Source organism: Saccostrea cucullata, unplaced genomic scaffold, assembly GCF_032062105.1.
Source record: "Saccostrea cucullata isolate Sc308-1 unplaced genomic scaffold, CSIRO_AGI_Scuc_v1 ctg7990, whole genome shotgun sequence".
Taxonomy (NCBI): domain Eukaryota; kingdom Metazoa; phylum Mollusca; class Bivalvia; order Ostreida; family Ostreidae; genus Saccostrea; species Saccostrea cuccullata.
This window is the reverse complement of record NW_026927471.1, coordinates 3,104-23,267: the sequence shown is the minus strand read 5'-3', so window position 1 is coordinate 23,267 and position 20,164 is coordinate 3,104. Positions and strand designations below refer to the sequence as shown.

Below are 20,164 nucleotides of genomic sequence, written 5' to 3'. Positions count from 1 at the left end.
CTACTTTTTTAAAAAACAAACCTCGACCATAACTTTTAAAGGATGGCTAGTGCTTTCATAATTACATACAAATTTAATCCGGCATTTCATCCTTGTAACAAGACCTTTCATTTGATAGCAAGACCTTTGACCCTTTGACCTTGGAGTTTGACCTACTTTTTAAATTTTTTTGGCCTTGTCCATAACTCTTGAAGGGTTAGGGGTAGGGCTTCCATACTTCACATATGTATTTTTTGTGGCAAGACCTTTCATTGGATACCATTACCTTGATCTTTTAACCTTGACATTGGAAATTTCTGTACTTATGTAAAAACTTTAACCTTGGCCTACTTTCATACTTCACCATTGAATTTCCAGTGAAAATACCCAACTTTTGGTACCAATATATTAAATTTGCATTGAAGAAAAGTTTAGTCTCTGCTATGTTGCTATACGGGGGACATCAGTGTTTCACGAACACTTCTTGTTTTTCGCTCCTTTTCAACAGTTAGTCTGCAAGAATGCCAATTCTACTATCTATGCACTTCTTATAAGTTTTGATGGACATACTACTAATTGATAAAAATATATACAAGTGAAAATAGTAAGGCTTTTTTTTCAAAAATGTTGTCAATTCTGAGATATTTGGCTAATCACAGCTTTATAATGCATGAAAAATTCTTGCTGAATATTAAATGTTGGACTAATTATTTAACAATAACCATGCATAAACATGTCAACATTCTAAATATCGAATGTATGTCTACCCATGACCTAGGTTTTCTTACAAAAGATGACCTATCGTTTAAAAAAAGTCGTCTTTCTTACTACATTTCAACGTACATTATACGTATTAGGCAAACGGCAATTAAGCAATCACTGAACCAGTATTTTTTTTTTGTTATCAATGCATCTTCCCTTAACTTGAAGCTTAATTGAGCATTTGAGGAAGCGTTAAAGATAACAACAATTGTTTTTTTTTTACATTTAGAATTTAATTTCAGCTGGAGAAGTCATTTCAAACAAAACAATTAGTGCATCTTCCATCCAGAAAATGAGGTAAATTTCTCTCTTGCATATGCAGCTCCATATCCGGAAGCAATGCTGACTTTGTCACCTTTCTTCAGTTGAACTAGAACTGTATTAGAGCCGCTACTCCAAAGTCTCTGTGACGTGTCGGAGTTGTCTATTGCTGTAAATCCTTTGTATTGACCATTAACCCTAAGGATATGATGAGCCTTTTTTTTGGCTCGGTTAATGTTGCCCAGGTAAACCCATATGTCCCGTCAGAAGGTGCGGTAAAGATTCCTGTTGTCCTCTCATATGATTCCCGTCGTTAACGAGAACTGTATCATAGATCAACGTTTCGTGTTCTTTGTAACTTTTAGCAGCTAATTGATAAACCGAAAATGCAACACTGCCTTTAAAAACGAATGGAGAAAACAGATAAGTAAATTCATATGTACAGAACACTGTGACATACTTAACTTTTGTATGGATGTAATTTTCGTTGTTTTCGATGTATGGAGACACCCACGAATTCATGACCACCACAAAATGTATAATTTCATGCTTTAATACATATGCATTAACTCCTAAACATTCTCCAACAACGAAATCAAATCCCAACAAACCAATATTATTTTCCCAAATCTTGAGCATTTGACCCTACGAAAATATTTGATTTTACAGTTTATGTTTCGGTTCAATTCTTCTTCATTTTTTAACAAAATTTTATCTTCGATATATAGCCAAGAGTTTCTGGTACGCTACTCTCCTCATAAACCCTTGGCATACAGTGCTGAAGAAGGGATTGTTTTTGTCATGTGATCTCGAATTTAAACAGGTACACTCAATTTTTTTCTAAAAAATCATGAAAGTTTCTGAAGATTAATTAACAAGAAGGTATTTATTTTTAAAGTGCACATCTTCATTCTCGAACGTAAAGAGTCAAAATATGCCCTGACCTTGGATATTGTTTTTTACCAAAAAAATTGCTGATTTGTCGATCGTTGTTGATCACCCCAATCACAGCTTGAGAAAAACATTTTTAACACCGTATGCAAATTTTTTTTTATGATGAGATGATAATGTCTGATCCCCCAAAACTGACTATAAAAAAGTATCTGTAAGACAAGACAATCAAAACATCATATTAAAAAGTTAGCAAATAGATGGCACATCAAAATAAAATAAGCAAACATCACAAGAAAAAGTTGGCAAAAAGATGGTACAGAACATCAGAAACCCTTGGCTAGCAAAGATGTCTAAATAGAGATTAAACATATGATGTTACTATCACATATTATAATGCAGCTCTTAATCCCGTGGATACAACTCATTGGATATTGTTTTCGTATCCACACTATGTATTCCTACACCGCGTGACTATGTAAATAAACAAATGCATGTGCATGCTAGAAAAAATCGAAATTATTCAATTGAAAGTTGATGGAGATTGTTCAGGATGGGTGAAGTCTTCTAAATTTGAAAATGATGGAATTATTTATGAAGTCGAGATTGAAGAAACAGGTATTACCTTTTCCAAGTTACCTTCTCAAACTACTGAAACCTGACTCACAGCAGACGATACATGTATCAGGAAGAAATATATGGAGATAACGAACAGTATTCAAGATCATAAATCCATGAAAAAACACAAAATAAGAGAATCGATATACAGATCGAGTAGTTCAAGGATATTATATTGCAGCTTTAATTACAATGTCGATCTCCAAGTTATATTAATTCAATCTTGAAATAATCTTACACAATCTTGTTCATACAGCCTGCTTAACTCATAGATCTTAGGAAGACCTTGACTCTCTGCGAACGAGTCATGAAATATATTGAAATATGGCGCAATGAAGCTTGTAATACCTTGATGAAATAAATTTCTTTCTAGATATCATGGATGAAAGATCTTCACCACTGAATAAAAAATTCGAAATTGAACATTGATCCGAATGATTTTTTCCGTAGTTACTTCTGCACTCGCAATGCATCGCTTGTTAATTAAGCTACGTTCCAGGGACGTAGCAACAAGGGGGGGGGGGCTGGCGGGCCTCCCCCCACTTTTTCCCCAACATTACCTTTACTATAGAAAATGTTCATTGAAGGGATTGTTGGCTCCCCACTTTTTTAAGCGGTTAGCTTCGCTAACCGCTTTATGGCATGTATCGACACCGGAAACATCCATAAGGCGCTACCTATCGACAACAGAAACTTCAACAAAGCCTCTAGATCTACCTATGATTTGTTTCTAACACATATAACATATGTTAAATAAAATCAAGACTATCAAAACAACATAATCTTTCGGTTTTTAATTTTTATCTGATTTTGTTTGTCAATGAAATAAATTTATAATTGTTGTATTTTAAAATTTTATGTATAGGAGCATTTGGTGTCGAGATTAAATTTCCGTGACGTCAGCTGATGGCGATCGGGCCCTGTGACGAAATTCGAAGTCAGCATGAAGTTTAGCTGATAACATTATCAACGCGTTGGATTTAAACTTAAGGAAGAAATATATAGCGAGACATATCATATTTGAACCCAATGCTACACGAAAACCAGTAGGCATATCCGATTTATGTGTTAAATTGAAGCCTGAATTGAACAGGGGGTCAAAATGGCGTTGCACACCTTGTGTATTTAAACTGTATATAGAGGGGTAGAATGTTTCGATATTTGGCTAATTTAGAGACTTACTGATGCCTGTGATTAATTATAAGGCACCCCTCATGAACATGAACAATAAATATTTGATCGAATTATGCTACTGGCACAGAAAGGACGGGTTAATTACTGGCTAAAGGGGTTGAAGGTTATTACAGACTGCAAAACATCGGAGAATCTCTCGATCGAGTTTCATTTTCCTTGCCAAAATATTTAGCCATCCCTTTAATTAACCTAAGTAATACTAGTACATGAAGAAAGCCTTTTATATAAAAAAAAAACTGAATACATCTGCAGGGTTCTCCATCATTTGAAATTTTACTGTGTTGCAGAGTTTACGTGAAGCACTAAAATTTCGCGCTATTTTCGAGATCAAATTCGCAACTGAATTACTTTTCATTAAATTATATAGGAATATATGCGCACACTTTTTAAAATAAATCACTATTTCGATGTACAAATATTTTCGTCATACATATTGATAAAAGTTAAAGCACCTGCTATGAAAAGCAGGGGAAATTCTGATCGATACAATCAAACTAATTACCACTTTTGAAAGTAAATTTGTTGTAATTTTTTGTCAGTTTTTTTTTTTTTTTATCAAATTACCGAATTGCAAAGGAAAAAATAGGGAAACTTCAGGACAGGATGATATTCTTACGAGTTCCTTGAAAATTCAAAACAATTTATCAATTTAATGATTTCGGTATAATGTTATGTTTGATTAAAGTTTCAGTTTGAGAGAATTTATATGTTTTGATTTTCTGATTATCACATATATTACTGTATCGGCAAATTTTTTACCGTTTCGCATGCATAAAATTTTAATCGTTACTGTGTCGGAGAAAATTTTGCTGTGTCGGGAGCAACACAGTAAAACAGCTCATGGAGAACCCTGCATCTGTAAGCTGTACAGTTATAGATTACTTCCATAATGAAACGTTAGTTTTCTTCTCCTTTTTTCTCAATTGAAATTATTTAAAAGATGATGAAAGCTTTGTTTCCAGGGATAAATTCTGTACTCAATTCTGTACTCAGTCTAATTATTACAAACGATTATAAACGATCACATTTTTAAAAAAAAATATTTGTCAAATACTCAGTATATGTTCGTTTATATATATCATGCTTGCAAGACTCTTTTTTAAATAATTGTCATATACCATTTACTTATTTGAACATTTATTGTATTTAAAGTCAACAGTGTACATTTCTTATTTCTTAAAACTTTATTATCTTGTTTACTTGTCTTTCTTCCTGTGAGAGAAATAGTTCATACTATTAATAAACAGATGTACTCAGTATCTGTATCAAAATACAGAATGAACAGTGATCGGTCTCAAAAGAAAAACGGATCCTTGAAAGTTCCGGTGCCTAGGAGAAGTAAGCATCCCCAATAACAGGTCACAACTGCTGACCCGCAGTGAGCGTACGAAACTGAAGCCCTCTGAAATTAAATTAATTTACAAATTCTCTGCTCGTCCATCCATTTTTTCTCAGACTAGCCAGCTAAAGATCTATGTACAGAACTCCAAATAAATTAATCCTAAGAATTTGAATTATCATCACCGTCTTCCTTGGAAGACGGTATTGTATAGTTAAAGTTTTTTACAGTCGTCGGACTATGCACTTCCTCTATTTTGTGATTGGTAGAAATTGCATGATGAGAAAATTTTCAATTATTTCATTGGTTGAAATGCTGTTCAAGGCAAGGGAGATAACTTTCTGATGATATATTTTTCGTACGACTTAACAATTTTGCAAGATTTCCAATCTTAAAAAAATGACAAAACGAACAACAAAATCAGCAGTAATTATTTCTTAATAACATGATATGTTTTATAGCGATAAATAAAAAGGTCTCTTTAATTTCATTATAAATAAAATTTGATAGTTATTGCTTGCAGGCTTTACAATTTGTTATTATTCTTTTCCCCTTTCTTGTTTGAAGAGTGAATGGGAATCAGCTGAGGTTTGCCGAAAGCTCTCGGCAAGTCAACGTTTACGGAGATGACCGAGCGACAACCGTGGTAGGGCTAATGCCCGTAAAAAACTTATTTAGAAATACAAAATCAAGAAATTAAAAAGAAGTATAGATCTGTTTACTATTTGAAAATGTTGCTAAAGACGGTAAGCTTTTTTTGAAAAGCTCTACTTGTTTTATTTTCTTTTTGAGTTGTTTGCTATAGTAGGCTTTACAGTTACCTAATTTCAGAATCAATAGAGCATGAAAGACAATTAAATTTGCAACATCAACATATTTTTTTTCGTTCTTAGCACTTTTGGACGCCACCAATGGAGACAATTAGGAAGAAATTTTTGAAATTGAACTCCCTGTCTTTCAAACTGAAAATCTCAGGTTGATATTTTGAAACATACATTTGTGACATCAGTCTGGGATGTTATTGGTTTTTCCATTTAGTTAAGTACTACAAAAGTCAGTGTGTCTGCTTCTTCGCTGATGACATTGGACAAAGATATGCATGCTTACTTTAATAGCATCACTCAATGCATTTTTTTGTTATTTTACACTGTACAGTCAAATTCCATGAAAGCATGCTAACCGCTTTTCAGTACTTTCAGTACTTTGATTTACCATAGTATAGTTGTATCAAAGAATTGTAGGAAAAAATTGGAATTGAACTTGGCTTTGAAAAAGCTGGTATTGTTTTAGTGATGAAAAAAATGAGTCTTGTCCAGTTTGGGGTGACATATGCTATTGCATGCAATAGCAGCCTTTCTAGTTTGTTATTCTGGTGAGAACGCAGGCACGTAGCATCGTTTTTGAAAGGGGAGGCAACCAGAGAATTTTTTTTACTTACCTGAAAAAGTTGACAAGCAAAAAAAAGAAAAAGAAAAATTAAAAATTGCCCAACCTCGACAATCCTATTTTGTGTGTGTGTGTGTGGGGGGGGGGGGGGGGTAGTGGCCAACTTTTTTCAAAGCCCCAACATTACCTTTACTATAGAAAATGTTCACTGAATGGATTGTTGGCCCCCACTTTTTTTCCTATACTATATTTGTATCAAAGAATTGTAGGAAAAAATTGGAATTGAAAGTGACTTGGCTTTGAAAAAGTTGGCCACTACCCCCTCCCCCTCCCCACACACACAAAATAGGATTGTCGAGGTTGGGCAACTTTTAATTTTTCTTTTCTTTTTTTTTCTTTTGCTTGTCAACTTTTTCAGGTTAGTAAAAAAATTCTCTGATTGCCCCCCCCCCCCCCCCCCCCCCCCCCACTTTCCAAAACGATGCTACGTGCCTGCGTTCTCACGCAGCCATGTCCGAGAAACAGCCCGTTTAACAAAAACATGCGTACAATCGACGTAAAAATGAGAAAAAAAATAAGTCGCCTAGATTTAATAGATATATTACATATAGAATTAAAAAAAAACGTTTTTTGTTAATAATCAGAACTGTACATTCATGCTTCGATTTGGTAATGATATAGTACTAACATAGGACGCCTGTGAAGTCAGAATCTAGACTCATCAAATGTCACGTTTTTGGCTTCAAAAGACAGGTCTTGGTACAATTTATGAAATGTATACGCCCAAATGTTACATTAATAATTATTATACATGTATTTATAATTATATAATTTATCCCTAACCTGCCTAACATGATATTCCTATGAATTCGTTACCTTTCTTGGTTTCCTTATGACAATCACACTTTGGCACCCAATCCATTTCCCGGCAAACATTTTTGTAGGTGGCGTAGTCATGGCGGAAAGTCTTTGGTTTTGGAGAGTCACCTCTGGTTATGATGATCATGTACAAAATTGCAACAAGTAACAGCACCGTCTTTGTATTCATTGCTGCTAAAGAAGTTAGGGAACCGGATACCATTTTGTAACAAGATGTGTTTGTGAAACACTGATGCCCTGCATTGCAGCTTTCAGAGAGAGCTAAATTTTCTCAAAGTGAATTGCTAGACAAACTCTTAAGTCACAGAAGCAGAAAAGCAGACAAGCAGTCAGATGGACGGATGAACAGGACAAAAACTCTAACCCCCGCATCTTTTATAACTAGTGCATAAAAAGATGAAATTATAATGAAGTACTTTTTAAACTGATGCATGAAAAATAATGAAAGAAGAATACCTGAATTTACAATGAGCGTTGATTTTTTTTTTTTTCACTGTTTCTTAAAAAATTAAAAGACACAAATTTATATATTAACACCGTTTTGTGATTGATTCTTTGCAAAATGTTTCTGATAATGCTCAAAATGTAATTAGAATGAAAATTGATATGACATGTTGGAAACTGATATTCTTCTAATCAATATATAACTGAAAATTTTACATGCAATATCATTATTTACCAACTGTATATCTGTATAGGGTATCCAAAATTCCTTTCGCTTGGTATGTGTAAATTTATTTTCATGTAGATCATTTGATTCAGTAAAAAATTAGAAAATTTCTTGTGAGGTTTTACCAGGGGTCGTGGAACCCAAATCATTTCACTTCCGGTATCGACCGGAAGTATTGATGACGCACGAAAAGGCGATTCTGCAACGCTATGAATCATGAACTATCATCTCCAATTAATCATCAGTTCATATCTTAAGTAGTTTTCGCTACTAAATCAAGACAAAATTGCATTTTAAAATCAGAAAATTGTCCATATCTCATGACCGGAAGTGACGTCATAAAAACGCTATCAAGATCGATTGATTAGCTATTACATATGAACATTTCATGTAAATCGGCCGAGCCGTTTCTGAGAAATCGCGTGCACAAAATCGGTTGGAATAATAATAATAAAAAAATAATAATAATTAAATAATAAGATAAAGAAACCGAACGAAAGACCTTAATAATAAGAAACAGAGTAAAAACAATATGTTCCCCAACTTCGTTTGGGGAACATAATAAGAAACAGAGTAAAAACAATATGTTCCCCAACTTCGTTTGGGGAACATAACTAGATATGAAATTCGTTGCGAGCAACGAGAGGTCTTCCGTCCGTTTTCGGAATAAAAAAAAAACGTAAAATGGAGCTAAAAAAAAACATTGCTCGCAAGGGGGATTGAACACAAGTCGCCAGCATGAAATTCCAACGCTCTAAATATTACGCTAATATGACCTCTACTCTGAATCTACTTGTATATATTTACGAAACAGTGTTTCTCTCTTAAAAAGAAAGGCGGGTCACTATTCAAAATTTAGCGCCAAACGCCACGAGTTAATCTTGCACCTTTTCTTTGGAATGTTCTATTGAATAGGTGTGATAGCTTCAATGAAATTTGAAAAAAGAACGTTCTTATAGCCTACGTTTCGAAGTTTAGAAAGTATATTTAACACATTTAACAAATTCCTTACTGTATATATGTATGTAACACTAAAGCAATGAAACGTTTATAAATTTTTAACTTTTTTTCAATTTCCTGTTTATCCCCAAAGTGAACTCTCCCGATTAGTTAATCGAAAAAGGTTGTAATGTTTCGCCGAAAAACATGGCTCGCCATACATGTACGACGGTCAAGGAAAAAGATATCAATTATGCCCAATAACTTGAATCAGGTCTTTGAGACAAGAATGCTAAAATAAACTCCATGAAGCGATCTTTAAAAAAGTTGTTTTTTTTTTTATTTTGTCTTATCATTAGTTTAATATGACACAATTGTGCGTACAAAAAAAAAAAAACAGTGGTTGTGATTTATACTTGATATTGATATTGATATAATTGATATTCTTTTTTTAAAAAATATTATTTATAAGTATGATTTAAGATCTGTTTTTCCGTGGTACACAAAAGATATTAGGTATCGAATTTCATTTGAACATTTGTCTTTTCTTTTTCTACATTGAGAACCAGCCAAAACCAATTATAGAAGACATTAGTTTGACACAGAACTGCAACGTAACTACGACATGACAGTCCAAGTATTCCTTTACATTTCATTTATCCTTATGTTACTTTCGTTCAAGCAAACGCTCGGCTGCCTCCATAAACCCCTATTGCGAAATGTCGGCGTTGACAGTGACAGCCGCCATTTAGGACCCGCTTCAGATTTTTGAATGCATATATCTAGAGTTTAGATTTATCAGCATTCAAACAAATTATATAGTAAGCATTATGAGAAGGGTTTCTATTAACATACCAAAAATAAATGAAAAATACTGAAAAAAAGTTAGAAAATACGATTTTTTAAACTTTGGATCTCATACCGACCGGAAATACTGACGACGCAAGAAAAGGTGATTCTGCAAACCACAAAGTCATGATCTATCATCTCCAATTAGTCTCCAGTTTATATCCACAGCCATTTTCGATAAAAGAGCGCGACAAAATCGCATTTTAAAATCAGGAAATTGTCCATAACTTGGCACCAGAAGCGAATTTCCAAATTTCTCTTCGAATGTAACAACTTCATATAATGACACATATTTTGTGAAAGTTTCATGAAAAACTGCTGAATAGTTTTCGAAATATCGCCTGCACAAAATTTTGTTTAAAAAAAAGAATAATAATAAGAACTAGAAACGATCTCGTTGCAAGCAACGAGTAGGTCTTCCGTCCGATTCCGAAAAATAACCCATAAAATCGAGTTGAAAATGGATTAAACATATTTTGGACACATTGGAAATTGAAACGGGTCACTAGCGTGAAAATCCAATACGCTTATCGATTACGCTATTGAACAACTACTCTTACTTCACTTGTATGTACATATAATTCTGCAACAGTTAATCTGTCTTGGAATTATGAAAGAAGGGTCACTATTCATAATTTCGCGCCAAACGCAACGAGTAAATCTTAGCGAATTTCTCTTGGAATGTTCATTTAAATAGGTGAGATAGCTTCAATCAAATAACAAAAGAGCGTTCTTATCGCCTAAATTTTGAGGTGTGGAAAGTATAACACACACATGAAACAAATCGTATATAGGCAAATAACACTAAAGCAGCGAAACAGCTATTAATTGGTAATTTTTCAATTTTCAATCACGAAAGTTGACTATGCCGATTACTTACACTTTCATGAAAAAGGTGGTATGTTTCACCGAAAAAAAATGCCTCGATCGCCCTGCGAAGGTCAAGAAATAAGATTCTATTATCTTCAATAACTTGCATTGAGAAAATAAAATGTTTATATAGGTCAATCAAACGGTCTTTGAAAAATTGTTATCTTTAAAAATAAAATATTTTCTTATTGTATCAGTTGTCCTTTCTATTGATTTAATATGACACAAGTGTGCATGGGAAAACAGTGGTCACGTTTTTTACCTACTACATTCTTGAAAAACGATTAATTTTAACTATGATTTAAGCTATGTGTTACCGTTATGCAAAACAAAAGATATAGATATAATTGTACTTCGTTCGCACATTAATTTTTTTCTATTTCTACTTTGAGAAACAACCAAAACCAATTAAAGAAGACTTGTAAGTAGACCTTGGATAATAAATGTAGTTTGACACCGAATTGCAACGAACCTACGACGTGACAATAAAAGTATCCCTACACATTTCATTGTTCCTTATGTTACTTTCGTTCAAGCAAACGCTCAGCTGCCTCTGTAAACCCCTATTGCGAAATGTCGGAATTGACAGAGACCGCCGCCATTAAGATCACGCTTCAGACTTTTGAATGTTAATATCTCGAGTTCGAATTCATCAATTTACAAACAAATTATATATTCAGCCTAATGAGAAATGTTTCTATCAACCATACTAATATGATTTGAAAATATTGAAAAACAAAAAAGTTTAAAAATTTGACTTTTTTTCTTTGCATGCCGTTACGACAGGAAGTAGAGACGACGTACAAAAGATCGCGTCTTCGATAGTTCTTATCACGATCTATAATCCCTGAAAGTTCCACAGTGATATCTTTAACCGTTCTTTAGATTATCCACGAACAAAATGTCAATTTAAAATCAGATAATTGTCCGTAACTTGGCACCAGAAAGGAATTTCCAAAAAATCTCCAGGATATAGTAACTGCAGACAGCAACACATTGTTCCTGCAAATTTCATAAAAATCCATCTAGTAGTCTTCAAGAAATCACGTGCACAAAATTTGATGGTCAGAAATATTATAATTATAATGAGCTCAGGCGAGCTTCAACGCCTTTTGCGCTGGAAAGATATAGACTCAAAAAAGCAATTTAGCAATCCTTCCTCTACCTTCACTGAAAATCTCAAGTCAATATCTTCATTCGTTTTTTAGTGATTGCCCGGACAAGCTGACCCTCTTAAAATCAGTAAATCGTCCATATCTCACGACCGGAAGTGACGACGTACTTATAAAAAAATTTCCAATAAGGTTCAGACCAATATCTATCAGATCTGAAAGTTTCGTGAAAATCGACCAAGCCGTTTCCGAGAACTCGCTTGCACAAAAATCGGTAAGAAAAAAAAAATAATAATAATAATAGGGAAAAAGAAACCGAACGAAAACAATAAGGTCTTCCGTTGGAAACGGAAGACCTTAATAATAACTAGATATGAAACTCGTTGCGAGCAACGAGAGGTCTTCCGTCCGATTCCGGAAAGAAAACGTAAAATGGAGCTGAAAATGTAAAAAAAAAAAAAAAAAAAAAATTGCACACAAGGCTAGGGGGATTGAACGCAAGTTGCCAGCATGAAATTCCAACGCTCTAGATATTATGCTATTGGGACCTCTACTCTAAATCTACTTATATATATTCACGAAACCGTGCTTCTTTCTTTAAATTATCAAAGGCGGGTCACTATTCAAAATTTAGCGCCGAACGCCACGAGTTAATCTTCGCACCTTTTCTTTGGAATATTCTATATAAATAGGTGTGATAGCTTCAATGAAATTTAAAAAAGAACGTTCCTTTAGCCTACGTTTCGAAGTTTAGATAGTATATTTAACACATTTTACAAATTCCATATTGTATATATGTAATTAACACTAAAGCGATGAAGCGGTTATCAATATTTTTTCAATTTCCTGTTTATCCTCAATGTGAACTATCCCGATAAGTTAATCGAAAAAAGGTTGAAATGTTTCGCCGAAAAACATGGCTCGCCTACAAGTTCGACGGTCAAGGAATCAGATATCATTTACGCTCAATAACTTGAATCAGGTCTTTGAGACAAGAATGCTAAAATAAACTCCAAGAAGCGATCTTTAAAAAATCTTTTTCTTATGTTTGCTTTATTTAAAGGTTAATACGACACAATTGTGCATAGAAAAAAACAGTGGTTGAGATTTATACCTGATATTTATATAATTGATATTATTTTTTAAGAAAGTTTTATTTATATGTATGATTTAAGATCTGTTTTTCCGTGGTGCACAAAAGATAGAAGGTATCGAATTTTAATTTGCACATTTAGTCTTTTCTTTTTCTACTTTGAGAACCAGCCAAAACCAATTATAGAAGACGTTAGTTTGGCACAGATCTGCAACGTAACTACGATGTGACAATCCAAGTATTCCTATACATTTCATTTATCCTTATGTTACTTTCGTGCAAGCAAAAGCTCGGCTGCCTCCGTAAACCACTATTGCGAAATGTCGGCGTTGACAGAGACAGCCGCCATTTTGGACCCGCTTTAGATTTTTGAATGCTAATATCTAGAGTTTAGATTTATCAGCATTCAAACAAATTATATAGAAAGCATTATAAGAAGGGTTTCTATTTACATACCAAAAATAAATGAAAAATACTGAAAAACAAATACTGCTTTTAAAATATGGATTGATGATGCATCTCATACTAGCCCTTTTAAAGAATGCCTGATCTGTCCCACTCTTTTGGATGAGTGGCAAGTTTAAATATTTCAAAAGAAGGTCAATCTCCCACGTCAAAATGTCAAAGTAATGACAACAAATGTTTTAGATGCTTAAGCCAAGGTTGAATTCAGAAGAAAAAAAATTCACGGACAATGCTATTTCAAATTTTAAATAATTGATGTCAACAGAAATAGCTTATCACAAGGAATATACTCATAAAATATGAATGCTCTTACCTTAATCGTAAAAAGTTCTAATCAAGGTTAAAGTTTTTGCTGACAAACAGACAAAACAAAAGATTTATATTCCCTAGATCTTCATTTTTGAGGGATTAAAATTGTACTAATAATAAATCATAACCCAATCAATTAACAACCACCTAAATTTTGTTTCATAATTTTATTTGCTATGCACCATATTTATCAGCATTGAAAACATAAACATACACTGTAATGACATCAACAATGCATTCTGCAATCCTTTAAGCATGCTGTTGTGGGGCAAATACAGATTACCAAAATGTATTAGTTCACACTGCCAGGAATAAATTTAACGTTAAAATGACACATATTACAGTGAATATTTAAGGAATGTTTTTTAGTTTTGTGTGAGTTATTAGTGTGTGAATCACACAGACTTGTCACGTAGGCATATTTCATGAAGCGCGCTAGCGCTTCATGAAAAATACGCCTTTGTGCAAGTCTGTGTGATTCACACACCAATAATTCAAACTAAACTGAAAAACATTCCTTATATTCACATTTTACCTGTTTGGAGGCAACTAAAATATACTCAATATTTGAATTTCTCGCTGTCCTATATTATTGCATTTTACTTACGTCGCTGCAGTCTCATTGTGACGTCACGTTAATGCACGTTTCTCTGTGTATATTTTTACACGTGAGTATACACGAAAATGTTTTTCAAATCAATTTCACAGTAAGCTTACTAGAAAAACACAGCGAATGTAAATATTGTATTTTACAGATCAGTTCGAGCTGTGACAAGCTGTATGGAGCCATACAAGAGTGCTTGTGCAGCAGATCAGACTTTTACGATGATGATGGGTGGTATGACTCAGGCTGCTATGCTTTGCGGTAACTACTAATTAGTTATATATTTGACCTTTGAATGAAATACAAGCAAATTCAGAGAAAAGTCAATAACCCTTGGCTCCCTTGACTCGGGTACAATAATTCATGACATATTTGTACTGTATTGTCTTCGTGCCCTGTCTTGTCTTTGGATAATAACAAGATTTAAAAAAAAATGAATTAATCAAAGTTAAGACCAAGATGATTTGAAAAAGAATGTGCATCAGATTTTAATGTCAGTCCATGAGGGATATCTGAAATATATTTTCATTGGTACATTTAAAAAAAACTACGTGTTCAAAGAAGGCATGTGTTGCCTGTTTCGTTACTCCATTAATGATAGATAAAAATAAATGGTAAAGGGGTGAGATATGCCTTTGGAAAAGTTAAGTCAGAGGTAATGAACACGTAAAATTTGGAAGCAATGTCTTCTCTCCTATAAAAAGTTAAGGTTATGAAAACCAAGGTTAATATTTTTTTGTGACAGACAGATGAGTGAGATTTAGAAGTGTTCCATCGTTTTCAGAAAAGTATGGAACAGCAAATTAGGGAAACAAATTTAATTTCTGCTTAAATTTCAACAATTTTTTTTGTAGCAAGAATTCAAACTTAAACTATCGCCGTCTAATGCAGTGATCAGCATTAAATCGATCATAAACCTTTTGATGTTGTTTTCTGAAAGAATAAAAAGAGTTGAATTTTTTGTTCAAATTTAGAGTGATTATGCACATGTTAATTAGCACCATGAAATAAGAAAACTCCAATCGGAGATGAGAGACAAGGACATGTTCAACGTTTCATTTTGTTTTTTTAGGAGATTCTGGTTGCAATTTAATGAAATGCTACTCAGATGCTGAGATTTCTATGGACAGTACGGGAGGAGGATCACCAAATAGCAGCTGGTAAACCACTGTAATACTTCATGTTTATTATATAAATAGGGCCCCGCAAGGATTTGCGGGTGCCCTATAGTAATCACTCTGTACGTCTGTCCGTCTGTCTGTCTGTATGTCCGTCTGTCATTCTTCCGGTTTCATTGAATTCTAAAAACAAGAAATAGATTAAAGAAAATTTATTTTTTATTTCGATAAAAAATATTTTTTTCATTTTATTTTTTTACCCTTTATGTAAATTGAAGAATATTATTAATTTTTAAGGTAGTTGTATAAAAACCCTATTCTATCATTAATGCTGAAAAAGTTCTCATTTTAACTTTACAAGAAAATGATGAGAGAGGTACAATTAATCCCTTGGGATTAATTATCCAGCCTGCCGCAGAAAATTTAGTAGGCTTTTCTTTATCTGTCACTTTAAGATTAATGAAAACCTTTGTCTTCAACTGCTGTTTGTTTGAAGTTAAAGGCAAGCCTTCATGATATTTGCATTGATTGGCTGGCATTTTATATAAGATAAGCTTCATTATTGTTCAAATATACATTCAATGATAAGTTGTTCTTTACTGCCTAATGTAAATACAAGGGTATTATTTACAGATTTTTTAATATATAGGAATTATCTTGAAATTTTAAGAATACATTTGTTGTTGCTTATTCCTTCGTACATTTTTTAATCATTCCGTAAGCTGCATCCTTATAATTCTATCCCATGGCGGGGCCCTTGCTAACTGGTCAGTTTTCTAGTTTATGTATTTATTTACGAAAAGTTAACGTCATATACAACATGTTCAAGACAATCAAAACAATATGAAAGCAAATTTCTTCAAACCTTCATTTATATTTAGAAGGATAAGGATGGAGCCACTTAATTGAATGCTTTTATTTTGAAATTCATTTCAGTGATGGATTTATGTCATTGAAAACCTGTGTAGAAAGCCAGGAATCGGCCTGTCTGCAGAATCCACTTTACTCAAGTGTTCAGGAATCTCTCATAGGTATCTCTTATAGGTATAACCTATTTTTTAATTAACTGAAAATTTCGGTAAAATTGATAGGTACGCGAACTCCTGTGGTAATATTTATTTATTTTGCCTTGAAGACAGTCTGAATATTAAAAAAGATCACATTTTCAGCTTTGAATATCTTGACAAGTGCTCCACTTGCAAGGATACTTTTATAAAATTTTGAAAGTTCTTTTTGAAATGCTAGATTTTGTTAGGTGTCCATTTGATGCTTTGCATCAATTTAACTTGTCTTTATTGTTTTAACTTGAAAATGTCGCCTCCCTTTGCAGACATGCTTTAATTAGATATCGTAACATGATACCTGTTTTGGTCGGTCTTGGTCGAACAAACTGGTACTGTATCTCACTATCTGTGTATACGTTCATGCATGCCTGGGAGAAATTATTTGAGGAATTATCATGCCGAGTCTATGTATACATTCATATATCCTTTTCATTTAATGTCAATGTGTTGAAGGATGGACCAAAGCTTTGAAAATTGGACAGTCTCAAAAACACAAGCATATAAGAACTACTTTAGTCTGTATGGTTGTGTCCCCACGGAGGCAGCTAACAGAAAGCGGGATAATAACATTGCATGGTGAATATGTAGAAATTTCGCTCTGTGTCATCTCTAAATAGCAGAAGAATACTCAACTCAGCACAACCGGCCGCAGTCAGATACACTATTCTCATGATTCTGAAGGTGAGTACATGTATATTTAAATCAATTTATTATATTTCAAGTGGGAAAAATCTGTCATAAGTCATGATACATATATTTTGATAGCATAACGAATGTTCTTGTTATAATGGCATAAGTGAACCGAATATTTTTTGAAAGTATGAGAGAGAAATACAGGATAATGTTAGGGAAGTCAAATCGGTCAAATTATTTGATAATTAATATTCGGTTATTCGGAGTTTTCCCCGATTGAATACTCGGTTACTGACAGTAAAATGTAGATAAAGTTTGTTCTTGAACCTAGTTAATCTCTGTTAACCCACAAACATGTACAAATACACAATAATTCGTTTGGAAATTATTTTTTAGTACTTAAGTTATTTATCAAATAAAAAACAAAAAAAATTAATGCACAATTAATACACCCAAAATTACAAAAGGTTCTTTTGGATCTATTTGCTCAACGCAACAGGAGGACAAACTGTTGTGCAGGTTAGTTCATTAAACTAGCGAAAGAGATGGAATGGATGTTGAAGGGATTGCATGCTCAGATTCTTATAATAATTCAATTATTGGTTTTTTCCAGTGTATACACTAAACTTAATAAGCAAATTGACTTTCAACAGTTTTGAATCTTTAGTTATTTCTAAATATATATTACTTCACTGTTGAAGTGGGTAGCGGCATTTCTATGCATGTCATATTTCACTGCTGTGTACTGCAAATACTTCAATCATTATGATGTTTACTGAAAATAATTCTTGAAGTCACACATGCAAAAATTAAGGACCACAATAGTTGAGAACGACTCTTTGCCTGCTAATTGGTCAGTAATTATTGTATATTCACAGCTACATGCAGAGGCGATAACGGGTGTGTTACAGCTAGGTGTAGATGAAAACATGCTAATTACCGTTTGCATATTTAAGTAAATATTAATATTTTTTGATGAAAATATTTACTTTGAAATAAGATTATCTAACATACATCCGAGTAACCGAGTATCTATTTTTAGTATTCAATACTTGGACGTCGGATCGAGTACCCGGTTAAGTTGACGTTCCTAGAAAATATAAATAATTTAATTTAAATATATCATAAATGGCTATTTGAAGTCCTTGATTTCATTTATTGAAAGTCGGATGAATTGTAAAGGAATATTTGCTGAATATAATTATGAGATATTCTTTTTTTTTCACTTATACACTTTGTAGAAAATTCTAACAAGAGACAGTTGTCAGGAGAATGGTGGAGACAATCTCCAGAAAAGAAAACACTACTGATATTAGGATGTACCAATATTTTACAATCCCGAAAGACAAATTTACCACAGGAATGAAAAAAAATATTGTCTGGCATTCAAGGGTCTGCCATGGTACATGTAGGAGCTCTCCTAAAAAAATCCATTTATTGTCGGCATCATGACACAGGGCTCACCTGTCATCAGCATTAGAGACTTGTGATTTGTTCTAACTCGGCCATACGTGTATTGAATCAAGACAATTTATAGAACCACAAGCACATTGTAAATCTATGTAAGGTCTTCTATGTATGTTGCATCCTTATTTGATTTGCAGCTTAACAAGACTTTGTTTCATTGGTACTATTTCAACTTAATATACAGAAAAAATCTAAATCAGTTGTGATGTTAAGTGTTTTCTATTACTCATTAGTACTCATTTTTGTGTGAAATTTAATAATTATACATTTCTTGTTCCCAAAAACCATGCTATTGACTTCACCTATTATCATCTCTCCGCTTCAAAAGGGAGACATATTGTTTATTCTTGTTTTTTGGTTTCAATCCTTTAAAATATTTATTAACATTCCCCCTTCAAGATAGAAATTATGCTTCAAATATGTGTCATTAAAGATTTGCACATGAGGACTTGCAATCATGCTTCCGCCTATCAGTACTTTCAGTACTTTTATTATATATGGTTTTTCCTCGGCGGTGAGAGAAACATAGTTCTGTTCAATTTAATGCCTGCGCTATTGTTTTGTTATTGGCTATTTGTTATTTTGTTTTCCCACCTTTTTTGATGGCAGGCAGCAGTTTAGAGCATTTTGTATATGTCTTCCAAACTTAAGATGTTTATAAGGGGGTAAACTTAAAATGCACGTATATTGTACCTTGTGAAAGATTCCAGTGTTTGATTTATTATTCTAGTCTGGTTGACCCCCTTTTGCCTATGTGCATCATGTTACAATGTCATTATTGTGCTGGGGGTCAGATTGTGTAATATTTTGACTAAGATGTGTAATACTCTATATTCGAGTCCTCCTTTTTCTGACCCCCATTTTGTTAACTGTGTTTTACTTTTCCGTCATTTACTTTAATAAATGACATATTTCACTTCAATATGATGTTATTTGTTTTTGCCTGTTTTATCAAAAAACAAGCTCAGTCGTTTGGCAGGAGAACTAAGGAACTTAAATATACATTGTATCCTTAAAACAGTGAGATAATTGTTGAAAATTTAGCTTGTCACTAGGTTTGGAATATCTTTTTTAGAGAATAATGTATTTTAGCAATTTATTTATTATTGCTAAAAATAAATACAACTTTTTTGAATTGTGTCATTTCATTCCTTTTTTCATCAATAAATACAACTATTTCAAATTGTGTCATTGTATTCCTTTTTACATCAATTAATACCCACTATTTCGAATTGTGTCGTTGTACACATGTATTCCTGTTTTACTTCAAAAGGCAGGTAAATTTGACTGCATAAAACTACTATGGAATTAAGAACTAAGCAGTGTTTAGAACCTTCCTGAAATATAGTTACATGTATGTTATTGGTGTCATAATCTGAAAACAATGCACATACCCCCACAATCTGATTTTAATATCTTCATATTATTGTAAAAGCTGACATAAGTTGGATTCTCGGCGCATGCGTCAGAAAAGGGTGAGACACATTCCTCTTCCATTCCCTGTAAATACAGATTTCTAGACTAAAAGATATCAAAACAACATGCAGCTGCAGTTAATATAAAGGCAAATTTATTACAGGTTCTTGGACACAGATTTGAAGTTATTATTTTCTCTATAATATTACGACTTATATATTTTAATAGCATTTCAAACAAAAATTA

General features: G+C 33.2%; 2 protein-coding genes across 2 annotated transcripts; one reads left to right on the top strand and one right to left on the bottom strand.

The window, feature by feature from the left end:
* Positions 1-1,233: 1,233 nt before the first annotated feature.
* On the bottom strand, positions 1,234-7,511 carry LOC134274589 (uncharacterized). Its single transcript, XM_062756866.1, has 2 exons — positions 7,307-7,511; positions 1,234-1,400 (listed from the first exon to the last, which is right to left on the bottom strand). Exons 1-2 carry the CDS (start codon positions 7,509-7,511, stop codon positions 1,234-1,236), a joined length of 372 nt encoding a protein of 123 aa, XP_062612850.1.
* A 6,849-nt stretch (positions 7,512-14,360) lies between these two features.
* Positions 14,361-16,404, top strand: LOC134274588 (uncharacterized). The gene is made up of 3 exons (XM_062756865.1): positions 14,361-14,481; positions 15,293-15,380; positions 16,275-16,404. Exons 1-3 carry the CDS (start codon positions 14,397-14,399, stop codon positions 16,402-16,404), a joined length of 303 nt encoding a protein of 100 aa, XP_062612849.1. The 5' UTR covers positions 14,361-14,396.
* Positions 16,405-20,164: the final 3,760 nt, after the last annotated feature.

Coding starts and splice junctions, on each gene's coding strand:
- LOC134274589 (XM_062756866.1), bottom strand. CDS start 7,511: ATGGTATCCGGTTCCCTAACTTCTTTAGCAGCAATGAATACAAAGACG. Junction 1,401..7,306: donor TCATAAGGAAACCAAGAAAG/GTAACGAATTCA, acceptor TCGTTTTTAAAG/GCAGTGTTGCATTTTCGGTT.
- LOC134274588 (XM_062756865.1), top strand. CDS start 14,397: ATGGAGCCATACAAGAGTGCTTGTGCAGCAGATCAGACTTTTACGATG. Junction 14,482..15,292: donor TCAGGCTGCTATGCTTTGCG/GTAACTACTAAT, acceptor TTGTTTTTTTAG/GAGATTCTGGTTGCAATTTA. Junction 15,381..16,274: donor GGATCACCAAATAGCAGCTG/GTAAACCACTGT, acceptor AATTCATTTCAG/TGATGGATTTATGTCATTGA.